Source organism: Larus michahellis, chromosome 5 (genome assembly GCF_964199755.1).
Source record: "Larus michahellis chromosome 5, bLarMic1.1, whole genome shotgun sequence".
Taxonomy (NCBI): domain Eukaryota; kingdom Metazoa; phylum Chordata; class Aves; order Charadriiformes; family Laridae; genus Larus; species Larus michahellis.
Window position 1 is genome coordinate 46,045,987 of NC_133900.1, and position 27,996 is coordinate 46,073,982.

At 60.0% G+C, this 27,996-nt stretch overlaps 1 protein-coding gene across 8 annotated transcripts; it reads left to right on the plus strand.

Annotated features, from left to right (window-relative positions):
• Nucleotides 1-597: 597 nt before the first annotated feature.
• Nucleotides 598-27,973, plus strand: VAX2 (ventral anterior homeobox 2). 8 transcript variants are annotated; one of them, XM_074587119.1, is made up of 5 exons: nt 627-945; nt 1,415-1,675; nt 7,202-7,389; nt 24,070-24,108; nt 24,842-27,973. In XM_074587119.1, the coding sequence occupies exons 2-5, from the start codon at nt 1,417-1,419 to the stop codon at nt 25,328-25,330; spliced, it is 975 nt and encodes a 324-aa protein (XP_074443220.1). In that variant the 5' UTR covers nt 627-945; nt 1,415-1,416; the 3' UTR covers nt 25,331-27,973. The 8 variants fall into 8 exon arrangements, with proteins under 8 accessions (XP_074443223.1, XP_074443226.1, XP_074443220.1 ...); XM_074587120.1 differs by having other exon boundaries at nt 627-927; XM_074587122.1 differs by lacking the exon at nt 24,070-24,108 and having other exon boundaries at nt 598-945.
• Nucleotides 27,974-27,996: the final 23 nt, after the last annotated feature.

Below are 27,996 nucleotides of genomic sequence, written 5' to 3' on the forward strand. Positions count from 1 at the left end.
AGCAGGGGGGTTTCGGGGCTCCCCCGCTGCCCTATCCCGGGGAGGCGGTGGGCTAACTCCGGTAGCAGCGGAGGCCCTCGGACTAGCGGGCTGCAGGGGCTGCGGGGCACCGTGGGGAAGAAGGGCCGGAGCCCCCCCGACCCTCACCCGGCCCGGAAGGGCGCGGGCAGTCCTGGGGGAGCCCAGGACTCCAGGGGGAGTCCTGGCAGAGCCGGGACGGGGCCGGGTTATTTCTTTATTCGTTTCCATCTCGACTGGCCCTTCTCCGCCGCGGCGGGGGTCCCTGCGGGTGAGCCCTCCGAGAGGAGGGCACCCCCTCCGCGGGAGCAGGAGCAGAAGCCGGAGCCGCCGCCCCCGGCCCTGCCACCGCGCTGCCCGCACTCCCGGGGCCGGGCAGCGGCCGCCGAGGGACTCTTTGTTTACCAATCGGTATCACGGACCGGGAGAGCAGGAAATTGCGTCTGTGCCGGGCCGTTAATTTAAAATAGCTCCTTTCTTCCCACCGCCTCTCCCCGAGCCGCTCCCCGCCGCCCCGGGGGCTCGGCCGCCCGCTCCCGGCTGCAGCTCCGGCGGCGGCCGGGGGATGCGCAGAGGAGCGCGGCGGAGCGGGGGAGGGCCGGGCCGGGCCGGAGGAATAAGGGCTCCGTCTTCTTCCCCCGGTCCCACCCCCGCCCGCTTCCTCCGCATCTCCCTCCCCTCGGCCTCCCCTTCTCCTCCGCCCCCCCCTAAAATCACTCCCCTCTTTCTCCTCCCCATCTCCCGGTATTGATTTCCCCGCACGCGAATCCCAGCGCAGCGCGGCGAGCCCGGGCACCGGCGGCTCCCTCGCCCGCTCCCGCCGTCTCCCCGCCGCCTTCTCGCCGAGACCGGCGCTCCATGGAAGGGCAGCGGCGGCGGCCGGAGCGCCCGAAGTTTGCCCGGAGCGAGGTGCCGCGGGAAGCGGAGGTGGGGAGGGCTCGGCGGGGGGGATGGGGGGCTCAGCCACCTGTCGAAGTTTTTAACTCCTTTTTACCCCCGTCTCAGCCTCTCGGGACGCCCCGACGGGTCCCGCCACCCCCCCCACCCCCACCTCCGCGCCCGGCACCACCCCCGGCCGATGGAGCGGGGAGGGGGGTGCGCTTTAAATGCCAGCCCCCCGGGTGGGAGAGGGCTGGCTCCGCCGCGAAGAGGCGGGAGGGCGACGGCCCCCGGCGGTCTCCGGCCATGGGGGTGAGCTGGGGCTCGGTGCCCCCGGCTCTGCCAGGGCGCTGAGCCCCCGAGGGAAGGGGGGGCCGGGGATGGGCGGGGAGGGGAAGGGGTCTGGGGAAGGTGGGGGGGGCTCCCCTCCCCCCCCGCCTAGTCTTGCCTCCTCTCTCCCTCTCTCTCTCTCTGTCTCTCTCCCTCCTGATGTTTGATCCCGCCGCGGCGCCCGCAGGGATGAGCGATGGAGGGGCCGAGCCTGGCAGGAGCCCCGTGCTGCTGGCCGAGCCCGCAGCCACCGGGCGGGCCCGGGAGAAGGCGCCGACCCGGGCGGAGCTGGAGAGCGCTCTGCGCGGCGGAGGAGGCCGCGGCGGCTTCAAGGACATCCCGGGAACGTCGGCGATCAGCCCCGGCTCCTCCAAGGAGTGCGCCCCGGACAGCGAGAGCCCGTCGGGAGCCGGCGAAGCGGACTACTGCCGCCGCATCCTGGTGCGAGGTACGGGCAAGGGTCCCCGGCTCCCGGCTCCCGTTCTCCGCTTCCCTCAACCGGCCGCTTCGCGGCTGCGCTCGCCCCCGCCGACCGGGTCTCCGCTCCTCGCCCTGGGGCCGGGTGGCAGGGGGATGGGGCACTCTCGCCCCGCTCCTCCCCGCCACCGCTTCCAGCGCATCCCCGGCCGCTCCCGGGCGCTGGCCGGCTGCAAGCTCCGGCCTCCCAGCGCCACCGCCGCGGCGGCGGCGGTGGCTTCCCCCAGCTCCGCTCCGTGCGGCAGGAACCGGGCCCGGTCCCCAAGCCCTCTCCGCCGTGCGGCTCCCGGGAGCGGGGCCGGGAGCGCAGCCGGGTTAGCCGTGCGTGCCCGCCTCGGTTTGCGGCCGAGGGGCCGGGCTCGGCCGGGCTCAGCGGGCCGAGCCGGGGTGCGGGGGACCAGCCGCGGGGCCGCGGACCCCCCGGGCCGGCTGAGCCCCGCCGGGGGGACGCGCAGGCAGCGGGAGAGGGGCGAAAGCATCGGCTTTGCTTTTTAAAGCGTTGTCGCAGGAGAAAAGCGTCACGGAGCGGCGGCGAGTTAGGGGCTATTTTTTTTTTTTTTTTTCCCCTCTTTATAATAGCACTCGGTTGGTCGGGGATGGGGGGGACGCGGCGGGCTCGGCCCGGGCTCGGGGCACGGCGGGAGCCGGAGCGGCGCATCCCTGCCCACCGCCGGCGCTCAGCCCACCGCCGGCCCGGGGCTCGCCGGGACCAGCCTGGGTTATGGCGAACCCCGAAAGTTTGGGGCGCCTCGGCGGGGCTGCGGCAGGCGGACAGGTGCCGAGCGCTCCCCGGATCCCGGGGCGGCAGCGCGGCTCCGTTCCGGGCCCTCCCCGGGGATGCTCAGCGTCCCCCCGCTCCGCCGCCCCGCAAGCCGGAGAAGCTCCGTGGCCGCTCGGTAGAGCAGGGCCGAGGCCGCCCGGCCTTTGCCCCGGCCCCAAGCCCAGCGCTCGGGCAGGGTGGCGGGAACCGGAGCCGCATCCCCGGCTCGGCCGTGTCCTCCCTCCCTCCTTCCCTCTTTGCTGCCCCGGGGGTGGCGAGGCCTGAGCCGGGTCCTTGCTCGTTCGCCATGAGCGGGGCCTGGCACGGCACGGCTCGGCTCGGCTCGGGCATCGCGGCCCACCCGGCGGCTGCAGAGCGGTTGGCGGCCGGGTCGCGAACAGCCCCGCCGCCCACCGAACCCCCTTTCCCGACTGTCGTGATAGGCGCCTGTCGCCGACAGCCCGGCTGTCGCAGCCCAAGCCCTCCCCGGCCGCCCCGGGCACCTCGGCGGGGGAGCGGGCAGCGCTCGGGTGCCGGTCCCGGGGTCTCCCCCGGGGTGTCTCCGGGTCCTCGGTGCTCGCCGAGGACGAACCCAGCCGCCGCAGTCCCCGCCGGGGTCAGGCCGGGGTCAGGCCTCTCCCGGGCCCGGCCTCGGCCCTACCAGGGCCGCCCCGACGGGCCCGGGGCTGGGAGCGGGACGGGGGTCGGTCCTCAACCCCGGGGCAGGGGCCTCGCTTCTCCCGGTCCCGGGGACCGTCGCCCGGGAGAGACCGGTCTCACCATCTTGCTGCAGCCGCCACGGCGCGGACAAAATGGTGGCGGGGAGAAAACGGCGCAAATAAACGGGAACGGAGCCGAAATAAAGCGGGGAAATGCGGCGGGGAAACACGGTCTGCGGGGCCACGGTCCCGCCGGCTCCCAGCCCTCCCCCGGCCGGGGACCCGCTCCCGGGGAAGGGGTCGGTGCCAAGCACCGGCCGGCGCCAGGGAAGCTCCTCCAGGTTGGTTTTTGCACAAGGTGGGGGTTTTACAATTTATTTTTTTTTAATATATTTTAAAATATTTTTAATTTCCCCCCAGGCGCGGGGTGAGCCGGCAGCGGGTGCCGCAAGGACGGCTCCCCCGCGCACCTCGCTGCCTGCCCCGGGGGAAGGAGCCGCATCTCCCCCTCGTCTTCCCTCTGCAGCCACGGCCCCGGCGCGGAGCGGCTGCCCCGGGGCTGCCTCCCGCTCCGGGCCATCCCCGGTGCTCGCCCGACGTGGCTTTGGTGGCGAAGGGGCTCTCGGGGGAGCCTCCCCCGTCGGCGGGAGCCGTTTGGGAAGCGGCGGGTTTCCCCGGGCCCTGGGACGGCCGGGAGCGGAGGGGGGTTCCCCGGCCCGGCGCTCTCCCGGGGCTCGGCCGGGCTCGGTCCGCTCACTGGTACGGCACGGTACCGGGGACCGGCCGTGCGGGACGGAGCCTCCAGCCGCCGCGACAGGGTGGCTTTGGCCACGGAGGCGGCCCTGGCCGCCCGGCCAGCCCCGTTCCGTCGAGGCGACAGGGCTGGTGGGTGCCGTTGGACGCGGGCACGGCCGGGGACTGCAGGCCGGCAGCGGGCCTGTCCTCAGTGGGGATTAACGGGACAAAGACTCGCCGGCGGTGGCCGGAGGAGCCGGGCAGCTCCGGGACCGGTCCCGCTGACAGCGTGGGGGCTACATCCAGAGGGACGGCTGGAAGCGGGGGGAGCAGATCTCGGGGTGTTCACCCCCCTCCTCCCGGTCACCTCCTTAGTGCTGCACCCCGGGGGGTGAAGGCAGAAGGTGGGGAGCTCTGGGGGGAGCTCTGGGGGGAGCCCAGTGCCGTTTGGGGTGCACTGAGAAGGGCTGTGGGCTCCTGTGCACCGCAAGTGTGCCCTGAGGTGTGTGTGCCAGCATGGCTACCCCAGCCCCAGGCGTGGGGAGGGACGGGTGTACGTGTTCGGGGCTGGCAGAGCGGGCGTGCGCCCCAGAAATGTCCTGGCAGCCATGTTGGTGCAGAACCCCCCCCCCCGTATACAAGGGTGTGTGCGGTGTGTCCCTGTGTGGGGGAGAAGTGTCCCTCATGCACATGGGTGTGCATGGTGTGTCCTTGGGCGTACGGGGGCATCTGTGTGTGCCTGGCTCTGCCGCGTGTGTTGGTGTGCAGGATGTGTCCCTCCTGCGCCTGCTGTGCTGCGCTGCAGAGGCTGTGCGGGCTGTAAAATCCCTGTTCACCAGCTCGGGGGTCGGTTCCCCAAAGCTAATGCCCACCTGCCTTCCCTCCTGCTCCCCAACCATGCCTGCCTGTCCTGCCTTGTCGTATTTAGCTGCTAAGACAGAGAAGAGATTGATCCCCTTGGCACCAGACCTATTTTGGGGAATTTCAGTCCCAGACCTTGTCTTGGTTGTGCTGCCATCAGGTGTAGCCTGGTCCCCAAGAGCAGAACCTGCCACCATGGCCCTGCTGGGGAGGCCAAGGGCTGCTGGAAAACCCCAGGCAGCCACAGCAGGACCTGTGGGAGCCACACAGTTGGGAATCTAGGATCCAGTGGCTGATGGGGGTGGGCTCTCAGGAGGGGGTTCCTCAGGCAGGATGGTGTTGTGCCCTTCCTGGCATGGGGGGGTGGCTTGTGGGCCCCCCAGAACCTGCACGGGCAGGCAGCGGGGAAGGTCTGTGGCTTGCAATAGGGCTGTGACCCGCCTGTGCTGTAGGAGCGGCAAGGGGCTCGGGCGAGAGGCTGGGGCAAGCGGTTTTTCCTCTCCCCTGGTGAGCTGGCACCATGGGCTGTGCCCCCCTTGCCTCTGGTGCTGTGCCCAGCCTGCTCCCCCCGCCCTGCACCCCAGCTGCTGGGGGGAAATAACAACAAATAATACCCATAATAATGCCGGCAGCGCCGTACAGAGCGACGAGGGCAGAGGGGCAGATATTTGCAGCTGTGGCTGGAAAGCATGAGCGTCTCTGTTAAGCTGCTCCTTGCTGGCAGCCCCAGCTGTTGTTGTGTCGGGGGACCGCGGCATGGCCATGGGAGTGCGGACGTGGTCTGGGCATCATCCCTGCAAACGCCCTTCTCCTTGCAAAATGGTTCCCAGGCTGGCGTCCAAATCCCACCAGATACCCCACCAGAGATACTTCCAATCCACCTACAGCCCCTTTCCTTTCCAACAGCCCCATGCCCACCGGCGAGACTTGGGGGGTGCGGATCACAGCCCACGCTCCTGGTCCCACCAGACCCTCTCCCACCCTGGCCCTCCCCAAGCCCTCTGCAGCCCCGGTGTCCCCTGCAGTGCCATTCTCCAGCTTGGAATAGGCTGGCCGTGTTGGGATGGTGCCTCTGCCATTTATCACAATGTGGCAGTGGGAAACCGGCTTCAGAGTTGGGGTCCCTCTCCCAGGTCTGTGCTTGCTCCCTGCTCCCGCCGTCCCCATGCCAGCTCCACCATCCCCATGCCGATTCCCAGGCTGTTGCTCACTATTTCCCCCCTTCCTGCCCCAACAATTTTATAATCCTTCCAAGCCTGAGTCAGCCACAAAGAGAAAAAGCAATTTATCTCTGGCCAGGGCTGCTGGGGACCTTGGGTCCCTCCAGGCTTGGCACTGCTTGCCCAGTGTGGCTTCTGTGGCTGGTTTTTAACTTGCGGGAAAGCCACTGGGCAGAAATGGGGAACTCAGCGGCCGGGGCTCACCCAAACTGGGTTCTCCACTGGCATTGCTGGTGCTTAAGGAAAGGCAGCGCAAGGGACAAGGAGAACGAGGGGTTTGGGGTCTGGCAGGAACCCAGTGGGCAATTTCCAAGGCTGATTTTTAATGCCTGGTGCCGCATCTGGCACACAGAGCCCGTTGGTGTCTGACAGGGGGGTGACTGGGCACATCCCAGCCCATAGAGCTGGGACACGTGTCCTGTGTTGGGACTCTGTGGATTTTTCTGTGAGAGCTCGTCCTTTGTCAGTGTATAGTAAAGCTGTGGCTCCTTTGGAGGGGTCGCAAACGGCATCCCACGGCGTGGAAGGGGCTGTCCGGGGCTAATGTGGGAGGTAAACCCTCCGGCTTTTGTTTCCTCACGTCCAGCCATGGGCAGCAATAGTCCTGGTCTCATAAAATCTGCTGCCGTGAGCGTCTTGGAACATGCGGCACTCCCAAAAGTTGTGCTTTAATAAAGAACTGCCTCAAAGTAGGAGGTGCTGCTTTTCAAGAAAATATTCCTTCAGTGAGACTAATTCTGGAAAGGAGGGAGTTGTAATATAGGTAATTTTTTTCCAGTATTCCCAAGGAAGGACAGAAATAAAAAATATTTTTTATTAAAAAATCTTTAATTTGAACTCTTTCTTGGTACAGCACTGTTTTCTGCTTCTGGCTTTCAGAAGCTATTATTTCTGTGATTAGATGGTCTGTTTTTTGATTTCCATTCATCTCTTGGGAAAAAAAAAATCCCTATTTGTATGAAGACTTGTTACTGTTCCCTGGAGGTTTGTAAACTTGCAGCATTTGGGGCCAGAGGGGACAACCGAACTGTGGGATGCCTCCTGTTTTAGCCACGGCTTGGGGGATTTCTTACAGTTATTCCTGCAGCGAGCCCAGACACTCAAACCAGCCCTGATGGCGCAGCCGGTGTTTAATTCAGCTTTCCCCCCCGCTAGTAATGTCTATTTTGAACCAGTTCTCCCAGTCCCTTTCCTCCCCAGCCCAGCTTTTTTCCTCCCTGGAGACTTTATCCTGACGGCCCTTTTCCCCGCTTCCCTCCCAGATGCCAAAGGGACGATCCGGGAGATCGTGCTCCCCAAGGGCCTGGACCTGGACCGGCCCAAGCGGACGCGGACGTCCTTCACGGCGGAGCAGCTCTACCGCCTGGAGCTGGAATTCCAGCGCTGCCAGTACGTGGTGGGCAGGGAGAGGACGGAGCTAGCGCGGCAGCTCAACCTCTCCGAGACCCAGGTAAGGGTCGTGGCGACTCCTCCACGGTGGGGACATCCCCGTGATGTGGCCACCCCCCTGGGGACAGGGATGCTGGCCACCAGCGTGGTGGTGGCAGTGCGGGGAGGCAGGGGGAGGCAGAGTGGGCAGAAAGCGGGGCTGGGGTGGGCGAGAGCTGTCCTGGGGGGACGTCGGGGCTGAGCCGAGCCTGTGTCCGCAGGCGGGGGGCGGGACTCGGTGCTTACGGGGGTGGAGGGGCACTGGCCGGTGTTTTGTTTGGGAGCCGGGGCTGAGTGTGTCCGGGGGGAAGCGTGCGCGGTGCTGCGGGCAATGGCTTTCCTCCACCCCTTTCTCTTGAGCCGAAGGAGCAGTTGGGTTAGGTGGGAAAAGGGGGAGTGGGGTCCGCAGGGACACCCCCAGCCACTGACCTTCTCCTCCACGGGCAGCGTCCCCCGGCTTCCCCGTGAGGGTCCGGCAAAGCGGGAAAGAGAAAAGAGCAGGGGGGGCATCAGCGGGGACCTGAGGTCCTTATGCAGCACCCACAGCGCAGGGGGGACGAGTGGGGTCGTTGGGCATCATCGTGGGTGCTGCCAGGATCGGGTGTTTGGCTGTGTACGAGCTGGACGGATCCTGCACGGATCCTGCACCCCGCCGCTACCCCATCCCTGCAGCCTGTGTGGCTTCACTCTCCCGCTCCCAGCAGGGTGGGGATGGCACTGGGGACTGCCCCTGCAGACCAGGGGACCCCCAAGCTGCGGTGTGGCCTGGGCATCTCTTCTCCATCCCTCTCCAACCCCCCACACACATGTCCCCAGCTGGAGCTTCCCTGCAGGTGGGGAGGGATTTTTCTGTCTCTCCTCTGCCGAGGTTTGCCGGGTGCGGAGGGAGCTGGGCTGAGCGGCTCAGCCTGGGCGAGCGGAGGTGGGAGAGGCTGCGCGTTGCTTGGAAGTTGGTGTTGATGTCTGCTAAGCAAAAAAAGTGCATCTGCTGGGGTTGCAATGGTTTTGGCTTGAAAATTTATACAGAAATAGTAATAGTAATAAAATTAATGAAGTCTGCAGTGCAAAACAGCACAGCTGGGAACCACAGAAAAATGCCGTCAGGCCAGTCTGCCCCTTCTCCGGCCAGTAAGGCATGTTTGGAGACAGCCACATGGTTTCATTGATTCACATAGGAAATAATTTCAATTTTTCCAAACCTCTTGTGGGACAAATCTGCCCCGGTTGTCAGCAACCAGGCCCCTGCCTCCAAGGTCTGATTTTGGGGAGAGCCTGTTGCTCTGTGGGGCTTTGGCACTTGCTGTGCAGCTGCTGCACGGTCCTGCAAGGGGGAGCAGAGCCTCAGTGCACCAACAAAAATAGTCGCTCTTGTCTCTTTTGGTGGGGGAGCAGGATTTTTTCGGTAAGGAGCAGGTTTCTGTCTGTGAGATACATGCAAGGAGGTGCTGGTGGGTCCCTCTCCCGGGGTCCCAGCCAAAGCCCCAGTCCCAGCATCACCTCCACAAAGCCGGGAGGGACAGTGGTGGGCTCAGTGATGCCATGCCATGGGAAGAGCTTCGGCTCCCCGGAAGGGATGGGCAGCTGGTGCGGCCGTCGGGAGTGCAGGGCTGGGTGGGCAGCCGGGGGCCGGGAGGGCACAGCCTCTCTGTAGGGACTAATGTCTGCTTATTTACTGCTTGCTTGGTGCCTCACTGCTGCCTTCATCACTCAGTGAGAAAATTCACACCCTGTAGGCCACGGCTGTCTCTTCTCCTCTTTTCTCCTCCTTCCCGCATCCTCCTTTTCCCATCTGTCTCCTTCATCTCTGTCTTTTTTAATCCCTTTCTATGCTTTTCACAGCATTTCCTTCCCTGCAGCAAACACCCGGTTGTACCTTCCTGGCTCCCCCCTGCTGCCCATCTCTCCCCAGCCACCACCGTGCCCAGGGACAGCAGTGCCAGGCTCAGTGCCTGGCTTCCTCCTCTCATTAGCAGGGTGCAGGCCCCCTTGGGATATCATTCCAGGCTCTCTGCACACTCAGGCGTCACTCCCTGCCCCAGTTCCCTGACGTTCGTGGCTGGGAGGTTTCCTCAGTCGTTACAAGAGCTGGGCAACCGCGGGGCTTTACAAGACCCCTTAGATCTGGAGGGTGTTGCACAGCTTCATGCAGCGTGCTGGTGCGATTTGGATGTGGCCTGGGGACTGGGTAGTGACCACCAGCCATTCCTGTCCCATAGGGCTCCTCGATGTCCATCAGCTCAGCCGGGGACGAATCCAACATTTACAACAATCAGAGTATTTTGGATACTTTTGGTGATTTTTCTCCCAGTGTTATCCAGGAGCAGCTCCCAGGACTTAGGGCGGTTTGTAGTATAATTGCTCCATCTAATGTTTTGTTGGCGGATTCCCAACTAGCAGCATCTTGTGGCTCTTTCTTGGTTGACATTTGTGTTGTGCTGGTTGGGATGGTGGGATGGATCCTCTCTGTCTCCTCATTGAGCAATACACTGGTTTCAGGGTTAGGAAGGCTCCCCCCACCAACTGCTCCCAACTTTGCTCTCTGCAGGGACCCCTGGGTGCAATGGCACCCCATGGTGTCCCACCATGGGAGGGAAGAACAAAGCGGGGGGCATGGAGGAAGGGGCCGCTGAGGAGGGTTTTTTGTGCCTGTGAATGTTCAGGGGGGAGAAGAATGATTCATCTCCGCTCCTCTGCAAAGAGAGAGTGGTGCAAACAGCGTGATGAGATAGGAAGAGACACGATGTCATCACAGCTGGAGAGCTGCAGCCAAGCGTCCCCATAAGTGGGTCCGCCGATCAGGCTGCGCCCCTGAGAAATCCTGCCGGAGAAAAAAAAAAGGCCTCTTTTAAGCCCTTATTTTACTTTCCTGGCATCTGATCCTGCTTTTTGGCAGACTTCGGGGCAGGAGGCTATCGCTGCTTCTTGCAGGGAAGCCAGAATGCCCCACCTCCATGTTGGGGAGTAGGGATCGTCTTGCTTTCTTGTCTCTGGCCCCTGCTCCGAGGGAGAGGGGAGGTCACTCAGCGGAGAAGGGAGGTGACCCAGCACAGAGGGGTCTCACCCAGGCTAAGGCAGGGAGCAGCAGCACAGCCCCTCGGTGCCGGGGGAAGGCTCAGAGCCATGCGTGCCACTTCCCGGCCCGGAGCAGCAGCAGCTGCAGAAGCTGGTGTCACTGCCGATGAGCCTGTCCTCCCCGTGCTGCTCGCAGAGCCGTCCACCAGCATCCCACTGTGCCCCGGGTCACCTTGCTGTCCCTCTGGAGCCAGCCCCGCACCTTGTACCTGTGCCCGTCTGCGGGGCTCAGCCACTCAAGGGACACAGGGGGAGTTTTGGAGCCATCCACACTCAGGCGAGGATGAGGAGGGTGCTTCCATCTACCCCAGCTCTCTCCAGCCCAGGGAATTTGCCTCCTCCCTCCAGGGAGCCGTGTACCTGTTCTGTCTCGCCAGGAGCGGCTCGGGTTCCAGCCCAATGCCATTTGTGCTTTTTCTAATTAACCCGTGGATGTAGACAGTGTTAAGCGAGTTTAATTAGCCAGTAGAATATTTTCATTAACTTGTCAAGCAGCAGCCTGGAGATGCGGATGTGCCGGCTGCTGCATCCCAGGTGAGCTCCCACGTCCCGGGGGCGGAGGGCTGCGGAGGGGCTGCCCAAGCCCACCCTGGCACAACCCATCCAGAATCCATCCCCACGCTCCGAGCAGAGAGTAGCCTGTATCCGTGCATCGGGCTTTCTCCAGGCAACGCATCCCAAGGCATTAGGGGAAAAGTGCCCCTTCTTAGTGTCATTAAAGGATAGAAAATGCAAGGCAGAGAGGAGGCTGCGAGGCAGAAGGACCACGGGGGGATGGCAGAGGGAGGATAATTCCCATAAATCCCCTGGCAGGAGGAGAGGCGGGATGGGCTGGCCGAGGGGGATTTGCCTGTGCCAGGAGGCTTTGCTTTCTGGGTCAGAAGTTCAATGCCAGGCTCAGGTTCAAGTGACCAGGTGTATTTGCCAGCTCCTCCTGCCCTCATTAGAGTGAGGACAGAAAAGTGACACATCGAACAAGGGCCCCTTTGGAGGGCTGGGCACCCAGGAGGTCAGGACCAGGGTTGGTTTATTAGATGTTCTCCACTTAGCGCCCAGTTTCGAGCCTTGTCCCTCTGCCGAGAGGTAGCTCACCCCATCCCAAAGGCAAGAGCTTTGTGGGACAGGGATGTCCTCAGTCGAGGAGGCCATGCCCAGGAGCACTGCTGGCGGCTTGTGGACAACCAATGCACCTCCTGGAAGATACTGGTGAGCTTTTGGACTCCTTGGCTCCTGTGCAGCATCTGGAGACCCTTTGTAGAGGGATGGTGGGGCACAGAGTGGAGAGAGGTCTTAGCATCGCGATTCTTGCCTGCCTGGCTGCCAGAAAGTCCATGGGACCCCCATGGATCCCCTGGTGTTCCCTTTGCTGTGATGGGCTCCATCGCAGCTGGTCTGTCAGACCTTTCTTGGACAAAAACCTGGGCCATCCTTGACAGAGGCTGGGCTCCTACTGCTCCGTCATTGCCAGTGGCCCGATACCCCCAAGCATCCTGCGCAGCATGGGGAGGGTACTTGCGGCACAGAGCTTTCAGGACTGTGATCCCCCCGCCGTGGAGCAAAACATATGTGAGAAAGCAGCTGAGCCAGAGAAGGGGCGGGAATGTTTATTTATAGCCTGGCAATTAAGATGATGCCATTAAAAATTAATTGCACCTCAAGTCATTAACAACTATCAGTCCCTGCAGCGAGAGAACAATGAAACAATGGTTGGTGCCAGCACAAATTGTCCTCTCGCAGGGAGAACCGCAGGAAAGCTGTGGTCTGGAGGAGGTGAGAGTCATCCAGAGCTTGGTGATGGGACCTGTGGGTTGGGGCTTCCTCAAGGGACAAGAGGCAGGTAGGACCGTAACGCTGCTCTGCTTGCTGCAAAGTAGTGCACTCCTCATCCTTGTAGTCTCTGCAGTCCTCAGGGTACAGGAAAGTTGAATTTCCAAAGCTTTGTTGGAAATCCCTTTTCTAGACCATACAGAAAATACAGGTGTAGTAGCCCAGTATGTTCTTTTCTGAGGAGGCCTCCATCCCTCCATCCTTCCATCCCTCCGTCCACCCACCCACCCACCCATCCATCATGCTCTGCTGTGCATAGGAAAATAGTCTCTAAGATCTTCTGTGGTTCGTGTTGCCTCCCCCCAGCTGCTTTTGTAGCGTTGGTGTTTCATGCCATGGGTGCTTGCGCTGACCATTCTCCTGTGGGTAATTGCCCAGCGGGGAATGTTTTCTCCCCTCTGCTCAGGGAAGCTGCAGCCCCACACGCACTGTGCTGGGGGTTGGGGTGTCCCATCCTCATACAGCCCCGTTTTGGGGGTGCTGCTCCCACCCCCCTGTGCTGTTCCCAGCTGGGTGCTCCTGTCCATCCCCCTGGGCCACTTCTGGTGGAGCTTTTTCTGGATGGTCTGAAGTAACCAAGCCAGCAGAAGGGTGCCTTGTTCTGCTGGAGCAATTCTCCACCAGACTGGGTTTAACCCACCTTCTTAAGGGAGACGGGGTGCTCCGGGGCTGGTTCAGGGAACATGGGGACAGCAGGATGGAGAGGCAGATAGCTGGGGAAAGGCATCATGTCCAACCGCAGCAGCCTGCAGCCAGCTCCTGCTGCTAAAACCTTGGGTACTGAGAGTGTTCTGAAGTGAGTGGGTGTCAATGGAGGATGTCAGCCTGAGTGAGCCCATATTTAATGACTTCCAGGTTGGATCCAGATGCTCAAGGCATCTGGCTCCCACTGGCTTGTAAGGGAGGTGGATCCTGGTTCCCATGGCATGTGGTGGCCACCGGAGATGCCCAGGGTCACCCTGGGAGAAGCTGGGCACCTCCAGTAGCTTCTGGGTCCCCTTCCCACATGCCAGCCTGTGCCAGAGCACGCTTGTGGAGTAAACCTGGTCACGCGGAGAAGCTAATCCCGTCCCCTCCTTGTGGCGGGGGCACGTGGTGGGGTTTACCCTGCAGCCACGGGGCCCTGGGCTGGTGGCAATAAATCTGTGTTATGAGCAGGTACCACGTAGCGGCAGGACCAGGCTGGCACAGCCCGGCCGCTGCCTCTGCCTGCCTGGCCCCAGCCCCCTTGACTCTTTGGGTTCCTCAAAAATTCACCTTTTTTGGCATTTCGTTTCCCAAAACACGCCAGGGAGCTGGGGAAGCGGGTTCGGGCGATGAGCACCAGCGTGTTGGTGGGGGAATGGAAAACATTTCCAAAGAGAGGAGAGGAGCAGCTCTCCTCAGGGGGGAGCAAGGGGGCCCTCTGGAAATAGCGCTCTTCTACAGGACAGCTGCTCCTGTGGTGAATCAGATAACCCAAAATATCTGGGAAACCTCTACAGTTCCCTGAGCTCAACTGGCACTGGGCAAAATGGCTCGTGTAAGTAAACGTGAAATAGTTAATTGAGATTTTTATCATTACGCGTTTTCAATCGAAAATGCCTGCGCAGTAAAAAAAACAATTTCAGAATTTGTGATAGAAAATTTCATTTCTAAATGTTGCGAGAGGGCTGAGTGTTTCCAGAGTGATCTCCAAGGCTTTCTCGGCATACTCCAAGTGGGTATAACCTAAGAGAAATTGTTTCCTACAGATGACAGTTTCTGATGGAAATTGGTTGTGGTGACAGTTTTGGAGCCAGCTCCGGTGCTGGGGCAGGAACCCCAGAGGTGAGGGTCTGAATCCTGGCCACTGTCCAGTGTCCCGCCACCCGCCCTCACCCTCCAGCCAGGTGCTCCCACCACCCCAGCTGTATTTTATTTTACACTGGAAGGAAACCATACCAGTTTGCCCTGTGCATGGAAAATGGGAGGAAACAGCACGTCCGTGTGGATACTTTCTGCTGGATCCTGGTGTTGCGGGAGGGGACGTGACCATGGGGATGGCCCTGCTGTCCCACCTGACTCCCTTGCCACCCAAACTGGGTGCTAATGGCTGAAAGGCTAAGGGGGGCTCTGTGGTGGGTGACACCACCGGGCACACTCGCGTTGCAGCCAGTCCTGAGGAAATCCCGCTGGGTATCGTATCCCCAGAGCTGGGGCTGTGTGGAGAATGTCCCTGCCAGGGAGGGATTACCATCTGACCGACCATCCATCCATCCATCCATCCATCCATCCATCCCAGGCTGCACTTTCTGAAACCCCAATGAAAGGGGGAAATCATCCGTCAGCCTTCGCCGGCACCTCTGAGGAGACAAGGGGTTGTCTCTGCCTGTTCTTTGTGTGTTGGAGGATGCTCCCTTGGGACACCTCGGTCTGAAGCCACCAGGCTGGATGGTGAAGGACACTCCACCCGTGCCAGACCTGCCTGCAGGGCCCATCACTGTCTCTCCCTGCTCCTTCATCTCATTTCCACTTGCAAAGGGCGTGGAATCACCCGGGAGGTTCCCCTACTGTGAGGCAGAAAACATCCTGAATTTTGCAGCAAAACCAGGCCGTGGGCATGCTTCTGGCTGGAGTTTGGGATCAGCAGTGGGGCAGCCAGCGCTCTGGGGATGGGCTCCTGGCCAAGGGCTCAGCTGGGTCCCACCTTGACTGTCCCCAGCACGCTGCCCGGCCGTGGGCTGGGGCTCGGTGCAGCTGGAAGCACGGCCCCAAGCATGTCCGTCCTGGGCTGTGGCAGAGGGTTTGGGGTGGGTGGTGCAGCCGGGGTGGCCCCAGGCGCTGCCGGGCCGCAGAGGGGCTGGAGGAGAAGCCGAGGGATGAGTCCATCCCTGCTCAGGGCCATGCTCCCCGTTCCCGCCGTGGTCAGGGAGAGGCAGACGGGTTGTGCAGCCGCCGTGCCGTTATGAAACCTCTGGCTGTTTTGGGCAGCGAGCCCGCCGGCTTATGCAACGCGGGGAGCCCGAGCCTGCGCCGAGCCTCCTCCTGCCCCGGCCTCGATGGCTCTGCAAGCCCACAGCCCTGCTTGGGGTGAAGGGAGGAGAAGGAAGAGGAGGAGGAAGGGTGGTCGGGGAGATGGCGGTGCAGCAGGCTGGGTCCCACCTTCCCCCGTGCCGTGGCAGGCATCAGCTGATGGCGGCGGGGAGCTAATCCCAGTGAGGAAAATGGCCTCAGCCAGCAGCTATGAATAGTCTCGGATGGCTGGCATACCGGAGGTGTGCACGGCATGGGATGTGTGTGCCGGGATTAGCCTCCGGGGCAGGGCTGCCAAATAATAAACACCATTAAAAACCAATGACGTATCCCCCAGCCCTGCCTGCGTGGGTGCCGGTGTCCGGGGCGATGCTCATGGGTGTCCCGGGGGAGGATGAGGACCATCCCGTTGGCCACCGAGCAGGGGGAGGCCGAGGGGCTCGGGTGTTTTGGGGGGTGGTGGGGGACATGGGCGTGTGGGAGTGTGTGCGCCGGCGCGAGGAGGGTTTAATGAGCAGGCGTGACGTGCCCGCTGCTTGGGACCGGGGTGGGCAGGGACATGGATTTCAGGCTCCCACCGGCAAACCGTGAATTGTTCGGGAGCGGCGTCCCACTGCTGCTCAGCCACGAGCTGGCAAAATGCATCAGTTAAGCGCCAGATGATATTAAAAATTAGCCGAAGAGAGGAGGAGCGCACTGCCCAGTCCCCGGCTGGCCAGCACGGCCGCATCCTGCTCTGCAGGGACGGGAGCTCTGGGCAGCGTGCTGGGATGGGCGAGCGGAGCAGGGGCTGAGCGAGGCAGCCACTGGACTGAAACCCTCAGCAGATCCCAGGATCACCGAGCGCCGTGGGGGCGATGGGCTCCCACCCTGCACCTTTCCATCCCCGGAGCGTGCGGGGAGCTTGGCCTGCCGGCGGGGGGTCTCCATTGGGATTAACCGCTCGGAAATAATTTGTTTTGTAGCTCGGAGGTGTTAGATGGAGGGCAGGGATTGGAGCAGCATCCGAGCTCCCAGCATCTGCAGGGCAGGCTCAGCCACCAGAGAAGGGGCTGGCGGAGGCGAAGACCGTACTCAGGCACTCCTTAGGGTCCCTAGGAGGGACCAAAACCCTCATGTGCTCAATCCTGGTGCCACCACAGTGACAATAGCCATGGAAAAGCTATGCTCACAGCACACTCTGCCCCATGGCTGCTCCTGACACTGACGGGAGCGGGATCAGAGCTGCCCGCTCCTGCCGTGCCATGGCACGGGTGCCGCATGCCACCGGCCACACTGTGCCCGGAGCTGGGAGCCTGCCCAGAGCTGATGCCGTGGGCTGCGGCCGCTGCTCCAGCAGGTGGGGAGATGCCATGTCCCTGGTTTATTCCCTTCCCCGGAGCTCTGCCGGCGCTGCTGCCCTCACCCTGCCCCTGCCTGACCAGGGAACCGGGGTGCTCGGCAAGTCCCTCTCCAGCAGCTCGGGGACTGCAGGGAGATGTGACACCCCTGCAGATGCTCCGCTGTGGGGGTCTGTGCGCGCGCGTGGGGCGTGTGCGAGCACACACGTGTGTGCAGGAGCGTGGGTGCAGCCGGGGCTGTGTGGCATTTGCAATCCGGGAAAGGGTTGACAAACGGCTCGGCGCAGGAGCAGGGCGCGCTGGCAGGGGTCTGGAGCGAAGGGAGAGGGTGGCTCAGCCGTCTGCGTGCCCATCCTGCTGCTTGGCAGGCAGACGGACAGACGGACGGTGCCTTTGCAGAACACCCCCCCAGCGGCACCCCGAGAAGTTCAGATGCTCGGTGACATTTTGAATCGGTTTCCCTTTGCGAGGGGGGCAGGTGACACCGAAGACACGGCTCTCCTGCTTTCCTCCCAGGCGGGGAGCGGCCATGGCTCCATGGGAGGGATGGGGAGGTGCAGGGTGGAGGTTCCAGGGAGCTCCTGGAGCCGGTTCCTGGAGGATGAATCAATCCTCAGGGAAGGGAAACCACAGGCAGAGAAAACCCCAGCAGACGGAGAAGTCTGTGGCTACATCTCTGTGACCTTCAGCAGCTCATTCAGGTAACAGGCACTAGGGGGGTGTGTGCATTTAAAATAAAATAAAACAATATAAAATTTTAAAAATATAATAAAAAATAAAACAAAACAAACCAAAACAAAATAAATCAAACTAAAATAGGATAATTTAAAACAAACAAACAAACAAACAAACAAACAGAAAAATGTAAAATAAACCCCTAGCTGCCTGAGTCAGACAGACGTGGGACCTGGAGGCGGCATGGCCAGGGGGGATGCGGTGATCTCCTGCTGGGCTTTCAGGAGGCTCCACTTCCTGCTCCCAGGCACACGTTTGCCAAGTCGGCCGGTGGCCCTGTGGACACTCTCACTGCCGTAAAAGCCGGTTGGGAGCAGAGGGAATTTGCAATACTGCTTCCCCGGCGGTGGTCAGCGGTGTTTCTGCACTTCCCTTGCCCTTCTCCTTGGAGGGCTCGCTCGGTGTTTGGGCAGCGTTAGCTTTCATGTGAGCAGAGGGGAGCAGGCCAGGGGAAAGGTTTTCTTGGGAAGAAGGGAAAACAATAAATTCAGCCTTTACATCCCGGCTCCAGAGCTGCTGCACCACGCTGACAGCTCCCCTGAGACCCTTCTCCCTGCAGTTTGGGATTTGTTTGTTGTGATTTCTTTTTGCCTTACTCCCTGTAAATGCGAACGTGATGGGAGTCACGTAGCCTGTGATGGATGAATTTGCAACCCGAGGTCCTCGGGGGGTCGAGCCCTTTCCTGCGCTGCTGGGTGACAGCAGGACTCCCAAGGAGAGGGGGACGGGGTGAGAAGCTCTGTGGTACCGTGGGGAGGGCTACCAGCTGGTTTACGCACCATGCACTAGGAAGCATCTCCTGAAATGATCAGGCAGCAGATTTCAACCTTCCAAACTGCTTTTCTACCCAACGTGCATTTGAGGCTTCATACTCTTGGTCATTGCTAGTTGGACACCACGTCCAGCCTCTCCACCAGCAAGAAAAGGATTGACCTTGCTCCAAGGAGTAGGTACCTTCAACTTCTGCTGTAGTGAAAAGAGTGTGTGGAAAGAAAATCTTGCACAGGGGACAGGAAAAGGGTGTCTGGGACCTGCAGTTATGGGTGGGTCAGTGAGATGTTGGTGATTTATTGTATGCTGAGGACTGTTGTAGTGAGTCCTGAAGGCTTTGGGTGACTCTACTAGTCTGGGACAGACTGGACAGACCTGTTACGGCTCTGGGGTTATTGCCTTCCTTTTCTGCTGGTCGTTATTGCAGTTCATGCTCTGGTAGCACCTACAGGCCCTAGGGGAGGTGGGGACCCTCCACGCTCAATACTCAGACACTGAAGCAGAAACGCTGCTGTCCCTAAGCAGCACGTTTCCATGCCGGGTTGGGCAGAAAACAGATGGGTGAGAGGTCCCAGCATCCTATCTGGTTGGTGCCAGAGGTGGGAACTGCATGCCTCTGTCCCAGCTCGGTACCTTTGGACCTCGTCTTGTATCTTCAACATGACAGGCTTCTCCTCCAGAACCACCATGTTGCTGTGTTTAGCATCAAGCCATCTCATGCCGGCCAAGCACCAGCGCTCGCAGGGCTCAGTACATTCATAGGGTTATCAGAGGGGGGAATGCATGATGACGTGACCACATCTGTCATGTGTGACCCAAGACCTGCAAGTCAAGGTGGATGGTTGTGGTGAAAGAGCTACAGCTCCCTTGTCCCTCCCTGGTGGGTGCACATGTGGCTGGTGGCTATTCTGGTGAATAGACTGAGATCTCTGCCCTGAATTTTTTATGGAAACATCCAGCCCAGGACAGAGCAGATTTTCTTACTTGATTTTCATGCTGCAGGACCTAGAAAAGTCTTGTGCTTCCAAGCTCAAATGGACTCGAAAGGCAGATGGACCTTTCTGATCAGCTCATAGGACTTTCTTCCTCACTGTAGTTGGTCCAGGGCATCTCTCCTAGGAAAACCGCCCGCTCTAGCGAAATGTCTCAGTGTCATGGCGAGCACGCTCCTGCCCCAGGAACGGTGCTCCACAGGCAGTTCTCTGCATGATCCACCCATAGTGTCTCTGCCATTTGAGTCTGCCTTGCTTCGGGCCAGGGATCATGTCCTACCTCTGCCCACTTTGACAAGAAGTCCCTTGCTCTTACCAGTCTCTCTCCTGCTGCAGAGACTGAGCAAAGCAGAATTTCCAGATCCATAAACATGAGGGGTTTTATCCCGTGATCCCTCCAGCCCGTCACTTACCTTATGGAAAAGTAGACACTAGACCTGGTCACAGTAATTGGTTGAATAGCCAGCACCAGGACTCCTTCTCCAAACACTCACATGGACTTATAAATCTGCAGATTGTGCGTATCCTCATATCTTCAGCGTCATGCTGTGTCTTGCATGCCATGTCTCCTAGGGTTTTCAGAGTCATCTCTGTACAGCTTGCCTCCTCCCCGTCCTCTGAGAGTCACCTTCCTTTTCTGGTGAACGCATGACCTCTCATGTCCTGCTCTTCAGTCACCTCCAAATACGTGCTGTTGTCTATTTGTCTGCATCCGGGCTTGACCTGACCGGCCTGTCATGCATGGTTCTGGATCCCACAGCCCCAGGCAGGGGACTTGCAGTCACCAGGAGCTGTGGGCTCTTTCTGGGACACCTCCGCAGCAGGGGCAGGCTTCTCCCTCCCTCCCCTTGCCCTCCTCAGCTGCCTTGGCTGTCCCCCAGAGGGACACATCTGTGGACTGGCCTTTTTCTCCATTCCTATGGAAAGGGTGCCCTTTGTCTCACTTTCTTCTTCCCATCCCCAGTCTGGCAGGAGAGCTGGAGGTGATTATTTCCCTCCCGCAGACCTTCAGTTATGACCATAGTTCACCGGGTCGGTAACTGAGAAACAAAACATCACGCTCTGGGCTACCTTACCTCCTCCATAGATGCTGGAGGTGTGGTGCCCACCAGGGGTGTGCTAGCATGGTCCTCCCTGCCCTTCCTCCAGGCCAGACTGGGAAAGGTGACATTGCCACGTCACAGGCATGCACCAGTTCACCCAGTAACTTGGACAAGCAAGAGCGCTGCTTTTTTAGAGAAGGAAATTAAGGCAATATCACCAAAGCAGACTTTGGCAAAGCACTCACTATGGTGGCTGGTGGTTAGTTGTGAATGAAACCAGAGCAAAAGATGACTAGAGAACTTACAGTGTGGAGTATAAACTGTAATCGAGGGAAGATGGAGGATATTGCTGAAAAGACGAAGGATGAAGGCTAGAGGGAAATTACTCACGGACTTGTCAAGGACTGCGTCTGGCTGAGCTTATTTACATCTCTAGTGATAGGAACTCAGGGTTTGATCATAATGGAGGATGAAAAGGACATAGATCTACTAATTAATGACAAGCTGTATATGAACTTTAGCCATGAAGGCAAATGTGATCCTACTCATCTGATATGTCACCAGTGCAGATGGGGAAGAGCTCATGTCCGTCTACGAGGCTTGAGGAAACCGTATTTAGCATAGCACGTTCAGCTTGGGTCATGGTGTTCAAGAGTGATGGGCGCTGAGAGGAACCACAGAGGTGGGTTGAGGATGGGAGAACCTTCTGTGAGAGGATCAGATGTAGAACAAAGGCAGGGAGGGCTACAGAAAGTTTCTGTCTATACCTATAAATGGAGATGCAACCATTGTCGATGGCATCAGCCAGCCCTAGTGAACGAGGAGTGAGAGCAGAGGATATCCAGGCTGGGAAGGGGCTCGGTGCTGGGACGATCTCCCAGCAGCAGCACTGGGAAGGAGGAACCCAATTTGTCCTCTTTCCCCAAGGACCCTTCCCCAGCTGAACCCCATGTTGGGACATTTGGGACGGATGTCACTTCAACCCTTTCTCCCTCCTGTCCTTTAGCATTTCCCCTCATGTCCCCAGTGGTGTGGAACTGGGTTTCAGCACCAGAAATCCATGCACATCAATATCCACTTCAATTTATGTCCATCTATTTCTTTGACTTGCCCCTCTGTATTGCTATTAATTGTTGGTATTCAGCGTCATACCCAAACAGATGACTTGCTGCCCTTGGAAAGTTACTCCCCAGCTGACCAAGAGCTCCCAGGAGAGGCGGCAGCACAGACCCAGCACAGAACAAAAGCCAAAACAGCCAGGAAAAATGAACTCCCACAGGAAGCCAGAGGTGGAGGGGGAATCGAACAGACCTCTGGAGACCCTGACAAGGGCCCTTTGCTTTTATGGAGCTGTGTTTGTTTTTCACGACCAGTAGAAGACAACCAGAACGTAAGAGCTGACCTTAGGGGACACCAAGGCTGAGGACCCTTTCCCTAGTGGTGGTCAGTGGTGGAGGAGTAGAGAAAATAGCATGTGGGGTGTAAAGTGGTCCTGTCCTTGCCATATCTTTCCAGCCGCTGGCATCTTGGAGAGCGCTCACCATGAGGAGGTACCCAGATCATTGTGTTAAATCTTGATGGATCTGTTCTCCTGCAATTTTTCCGAGTCCTTTCTTCAGCCCACTTGCATTTTGACTTCCAGGGCACCCTGCAGCAGGGACTAACACCACCTGTGCTGCCCAAAGAGGCTCTGCCTCCTGCCTCACTCAGGTTTCCAGCAGCTGCCTGGTGACCACACCTGATGCCTCCTAGTCCTCGTGTTATGAAAACCCCGGTCTCCTCATGGCTGTTGCCCTTGGCTGCACCAGCTGTGATGCTGCAGAGCGGGAGTGCGCTGCACCTGCCTCATCCCTTGGGGCTTGGTCCTTCCTTCTGCAGGATGCCCTGATGTCTCTGCTTGCCCTTCTCTGATGTGCAGTGACGGGGCAGTGCCTCTGCTCAGGTAGCTTGCTCCAAAGTCGGTAAGAGTGTTAACCGACCAACTGGCACCCTGCCCTGGCTGGTGCTGCTCAGCATGATGTCAGACTTGAGATAAGGATGAAATTTTTTATGATGAGGGCGGTGAAACACTGGCACAGGTTGCCCAGAGACGTGGCAGACGCTCCATCCCTGGAAACATTCAAGGTCAGGTTGGACGGGGCTCTGAGCAACCTGATCTAGTTGAAAATGTCCCTGCTCATTGTAGGGGGGTTGGACAAGATGACCTTTAAAGGTCCCTTTCAATCCAAGCCATTCTATGATTCTGTGGTTGTGTGTCCTGCAGCCTCCTCCTGCCGTGTTAGGAGCTGTGTTTCAGAGTGCTTTGCAATGCAGAGAGCTCTGCAGGCACTGTCTCTGCCTCAGTTTCCCTTTGCACTGTCCATGTGCAGCTGGGGAGGGTCTCTGAGACCCATCAGCATCTCAGAGTACCTGGAGGTGATGCACTCAAACCAGGAGGGTCCAGACACCAGGGAGGGAGGGGGGAAAGGTGGTGGTGTATTCCCAGCCCTGGAGCCTCTGCAGTGGGCTCAGAGGTATGCTGGGCTGAAGAAAGCAGGGTTTGGGTCGGGCTTACAGCAGTGGGGCTCTGGAGCACCCTCTGGTTTGGGGCACAGGGATGGAGGTGGTCCTCACCTGAGAGGGTGGGCTCCAACACGTCCCTCAGCGTCTGTGCTCCTCAGCACGGCTAGGTGAGGCTGGGACTGGGATGCTGCACCCAGGAAAGGCCAGGAGATGCTGAGTCCGATCCCTGGGCGGTGGTGTTGGGTGGGGGAAGGGTGGGTGCTGGTGCACCCTCCCTGCCAAGAAGATGAGGAGCCCACTGCCGCCTCCTGCTGTGCATCTGGCTGGGCCTGGAAAATGCAGCTTGTGGGCAGCTCCTAGGGCCTTCATGCCCATCCTCAAGGACATAATCGTGCTGGCAGGGTTTTTTTGAGCTCTTGTTCTTCCAGAGTTGGCTGGCTGGGGGATGCTTTGAGCAGAGCACGCTGGGGCTGTGCATTTCTGTGTGGGCTTACACCAGACCTTCATTAAGATGTCAATAATGGCATGGGATTGCGGGGCTGTGGGAGTCTCATTCAGCCCCAACGGTTGTGTTTCGGGGCTGTGTTCCCCAGAATTCGGCAGCTGGAGGAGGTCCCCACCTTAAAAGCTGGTCGGCTGCTAATTCTGCATCAGGTCACCGTGCCTTAGGCTGTGGCAGCACACAGCCCCACACAAACCCATCCCGCTGGCATGGAGGGACTGATGGGGACGGTGGGCAGGGGACGTCAGTCCTGGAGACCCGGCTGGGCTGTGACGTGGGCGCAGCGGTCCCGGTGGCAATGAGGCATCCAGGGTCCCTATGCAGGGAACATCCTCAAGAGTTTCCACCTGGGACCCTGTGGGTAAGAGGGGGTAGGATGCGGGCTGGCAGTGGCCAGTGGTCCCAGGAGGTTTTGGCTGTGGGATATCAGCTCAGCCCCGCGATCCTAGTGTCCCCGCGTCACTCTGGAGGACCTCCCGCCGCTCCTCCCCGAGCATCCCCAGCCTCTGGCCAGCTTCGCCCAGATGTCAGTTCCACTATTATGTCCCCAGAAAGGGGCCGGGGGGCTGAGACCTCCTCCACCCCCACGCTCCATTAGCTCTGTACTGTGGGTCTATTGTGCCAGGGGACGCGCGAGGGCCGTGTCAGTGAGCGACTCTCCTGCCCCAATGAGTTTCCGATGACTTGGATGAGTTTGAGACCTGCTGGCCCCGGAGCAGATGGGGACAAAGCCTGTGCCGATGCACTGGGGTTGACTCCTGGGGTCCTGGCCAGCGCCTGACTCGTCCACTCCCGTCCGCCACGCTCTAATCTGAGTGTCTTCCCATTCATCTCCTTCCCTCACCTCCATCTCCATCCATCTGTCTGTCCCTCACGCCTCTCTCTGTCTCTCTCTCTGCCTCTTCTACCCCTCTGGTCTGTCAGGGAGGGACAGAAGTGGGGGGCTGCCCTCCCAGGGGAGAGGTTAGGGGGCGTGGGGGCAGCCACAGGGGGATGGGAGCCGTGGGCTTGGGACTAGAGACCACGTCCCACTGGGCAAGTCAGGGGCAGGATGGTCCCACAGGGCCTCAGCCCGGGCTCGTTCCTTACTTTGGCCAGAGGCAGATTGGGGTGGGGATGTCCCTAGCTGGATTCGGGCACAGAAGCGATTCTGTGCCCAGAGATCCAGGGCCACCAGAAGCCATCCTGTCCCCTAACGTGTTCCCCTGCACCGTAGCAAGGCCAGGGACCCTCCACCCTGCCCCGTGTCCTGGCCCAGCGATGGAAGGGTGGGCACACAAACTTGGGTTTGAAGACCATCATAGTGGAGAACCCAGCACATCCCATAGCTCAGCTGCCCCGGGAGAGCCAGCACAGGGCAGAGCTGGGGCAGTGGTGGGGTGGCTCTGCCCCGGCCTCCTGGCTCCAGGCTCCTACACTGGACTCTTATTCCCGGGCTCCTGTCCTGCACCCTCCTGGCACCTGCGGGATTTTGCCATTTCCCTGGAAGCGTCAGGTGGGAGCCACTTCTCTGCAGTCCCTGTGGTGGGGGATGGATCTTGCTTGGGCGTTTATTTTAATACGTCTCTCTCTCTCTCATATCTCTCACTCTCTCCTGGTTCTCGCCTCTCTTTCCCTGGCCCCCCCTGCGCTCTCTTTCCGTCCGTGCCTTTCTGTCCCCCTGCCCCGTCCCCCTGCTCCCCCGCCCCCTCCCCAGGTCAAGGTCTGGTTCCAGAACCGTCGCACCAAGCAGAAGAAAGACCAGAGCAGGGACTCTGAGAAACGTTCCACCGCCACCTCCGAGTCCTTCGCCACCTGCAACATCCTCCGGCTGCTGGAGCAAGGCCGGCTTCTCTCCGTCCCGGCCCCCCCCAGCCTCCTCTCTCCCACCTCCAACCCCATCGTCAGTCCTACGGGCAACGGATCCAGCGTGGCCACCCCAGGAACCACCTCCCCTGGGCTCAGCGGTGGGAGCAGCCCCCCGGGGCCGGGAGTCTTCAGCCTGCAGGTCCCTTCTCTCGCCTCCTCCTCCTCTTCCTCCTCCTCGCCCAGGCTGCCAGCCGCCCCGCTGTGTTTTGGGGGGCCGCTTCTGGGCAGCCTGCACGACCTCCCGGGTGCTTACGGACTGGGCACTTCTGCTTTTGAGCCTTACACGCGGCTGGAAAGGAAAGACAATTCTATACCCAGCAAGAAGCCAAGCCCTTAAATCAAAACGAGTGTGAAAAGGTCTCCCCCTCCCGCCCCCATCCCCGCGGCCCCCACGCACCCCGTGCCCTACACCGGGGTTTGATTTGGCAACTGGGATGTGGAAGAGGGTTTGCTGCCCGCTGGGGTGCGTGTGTGCGAGTGTGCGCACAGGGCTGTGAGTGTGCTCCCCCTGGCCCCCATCCCAGCCGCACCGATGCAGCTGTGGATGGCACCCTGCAACTCCTCGCCCCAGGGCTGACGCTGAACCCGGTCGTGCCTGGTGACAGGGTGTCCCGTGTCACCAGCACCGTCCCGTCCCTCGCTGACACCGCTGGATCTGCCAAGGCCACGTTCCCCCCTCCAGGTATCGCCCGTTCAGGGTTTGGAAGACGATGCTGTGGTCTTGCTGTGCGGGCTGGGAGAGGAGCAGCTCTGAGGGGGGGATGTTGGGGGGTTGCTGGACTGTCACCGTGGGGACTGCGGTGTTGGGGTCATCACCAAAGCCCTGAGGACAAGGAGGACACCCCGAAAGGGAGAGCACAGGGGTCTCTGCCCGGCCCTGGTGTCCTTGGGCAAGCGTTGGCCCTCAGTTTCCCCACTTGCAAAGGGCTTTGTGTTGTGGCTGAGGTTGTCTTGGAGCATCCTGGTGACTGTGGCATCCAGGTCCCCTCTGCTGGTGGGAAGCAATGCTCCCATGGGATGCTTGTCCTTTGAGGGCAAGGGAGATGTGGGTGGTGATCTCTCCAGCCCCCTGCACCAGTGGTCCCTGTGCTCAGGAGCCAGGGGCCGCCCTGACTCATAAGGCATCCTCAAGCTCCTCCGTGCCTGCCCGTGCAGAGCCAAACCACCATCCCAGACCCTGTTTGGTGCTGTCCCACCCTGGCAAACCCTTGGGGACACTGAAGTAGCCTTTGACCTCCTTGGGATGCTGTCATGAGCTTGAGGATGCTCTGAGATGGCATCACCTTGGCAGAGTACTCTGTGGTGGCATCGCTTGTCAGGATGCTCTGCGGTGGCACCACCACGGCAGGGTACTCTCTGGTGGCATCACCTTGGCAGGATGCTCTGGTGGCAAAGCCCTGGCAGGACACCCTGCAGGGACATTGCTGTGGCAGGAGCCGGGTGATGCCCTGAGCCCCCTCCCAGTGCTCAGGAGCTGCCATGGGGCTCTTCCCCCCACCCTGTACACCCCCAAACCAAGGGGCTCCTGCATCCTCCTGCTGTGGTTTAATGTATAATAAGGACAATTACCACTGAGCAACCCCCCAGCCTGGCCTGGGCTGAGCATCGCTGCATGGGCTGCAGACCCCTGCCCTGGCTGCTGCTTTGTGGGGACTGGTCCCTAAGGGGGGACACAGCCGCTAGCCCACGTGTTCACAGGGTTTTGCAGGGAAATATTTAAAATAAACGATTTTATGAAAAGGTTTCGGTGATTTTTTTATTTTTCCTGTAAATCAAGTGTTTCTATGAAATAGTATTTATTGATCACCTCACATCTGGAGCACTTTATAGGAGCGAGTCCTCAGGTCTCGCGCTGCTCTGCGGAGCTCAGGAGGGGTCGGGACCCCCTGCTGCAGGTGGGGAAACTGAGGCAGGGTTTGCCTGGGAAAGCAGGGACAGAGTTTGGTTCACGGTGATGAGCTCCCCTCTCCCGGCCCAGCTCAGACCACAGCTTGCTGCCAACACCTCCGTACCTCTCCCTAAGTGTGGTATTTGTCGGATCCTCCAGGTGCCCTGGGGTGCTCAAACCCCAACACCCCAATGACGTGTTTGACTGAGGTTTTGGATTTTTGACAGGACAACAACCTTCTCCCTTCCCCTCGTCACTTAATTTATATTTATATTGCCGTTCTTTATCCTTTCCCGGTCTGCAAATGTGGTATTTAAAGCCAGCGAGCCGAGGCGGGCAGAGCGGGCAGTGGGGAAGCCGTGCCCACCCGGCTGTGCCGAGACAGGGGGATCCTGCCTGCAAACCTCCCCCGGGACTGGTTTTGCTTTGCTTTTCCCTCTTTTCCCTGGGAGTGGCTGAACTGCGGGAATTTCCCGAGGCTTCGGACCCCGGTTCCTCCCACCCTGGGCTCACTGGGAGGAACCTTGGTCTGGTTTGATGGAGAAGTGACCCCTTTGCACCTTCATGGGTGAAGGAGGTTTTGGGGCATTTCAGAGAAAGCAAGGTCCAACTGTATTTTCAAAAGAGCCCCCAAAGCCTGGGAGTTTCGTGGGGTCCGTGGGGTGTTTGCCCAGCTCCGGGCATCCTCATGGGTCTCCTGCATCCTCCTCTCACTGCTCAGCAGCCAGAAGGAGATGTGGAAAGTGAGGCAGGGAGGCCACGGGCTGCCCTGCAACGAAACAGCAAGCCCTTTCCACAAATTTAAATACAAATTCTGCTTTCACAAAAGCCCCAAAGCTGCTGCTTCTCCAGAGTCTCTTCTCCCAAAGCAAATGTCCGCAGTGAAGCTGTCCCAGTGGGGGGGTTTAGGAAGGTCCTGTGGGGGAGCCGGCTTGCCCCCAGCCCACCCAGCTCTGCTCGCCTTCAGCAGCTCCTCCTGACTTGTACAATTGGAAAAAGAAGTAAAAAAAGAAAAAAGTACTGGATGTAAATCTTTAATGAATAATGTGGTTTCTTATGGTTTCTAATAGTTAATAAAAGTTATGTCCTGCCTCCTGCGTGCCTCCTCCTCCTCC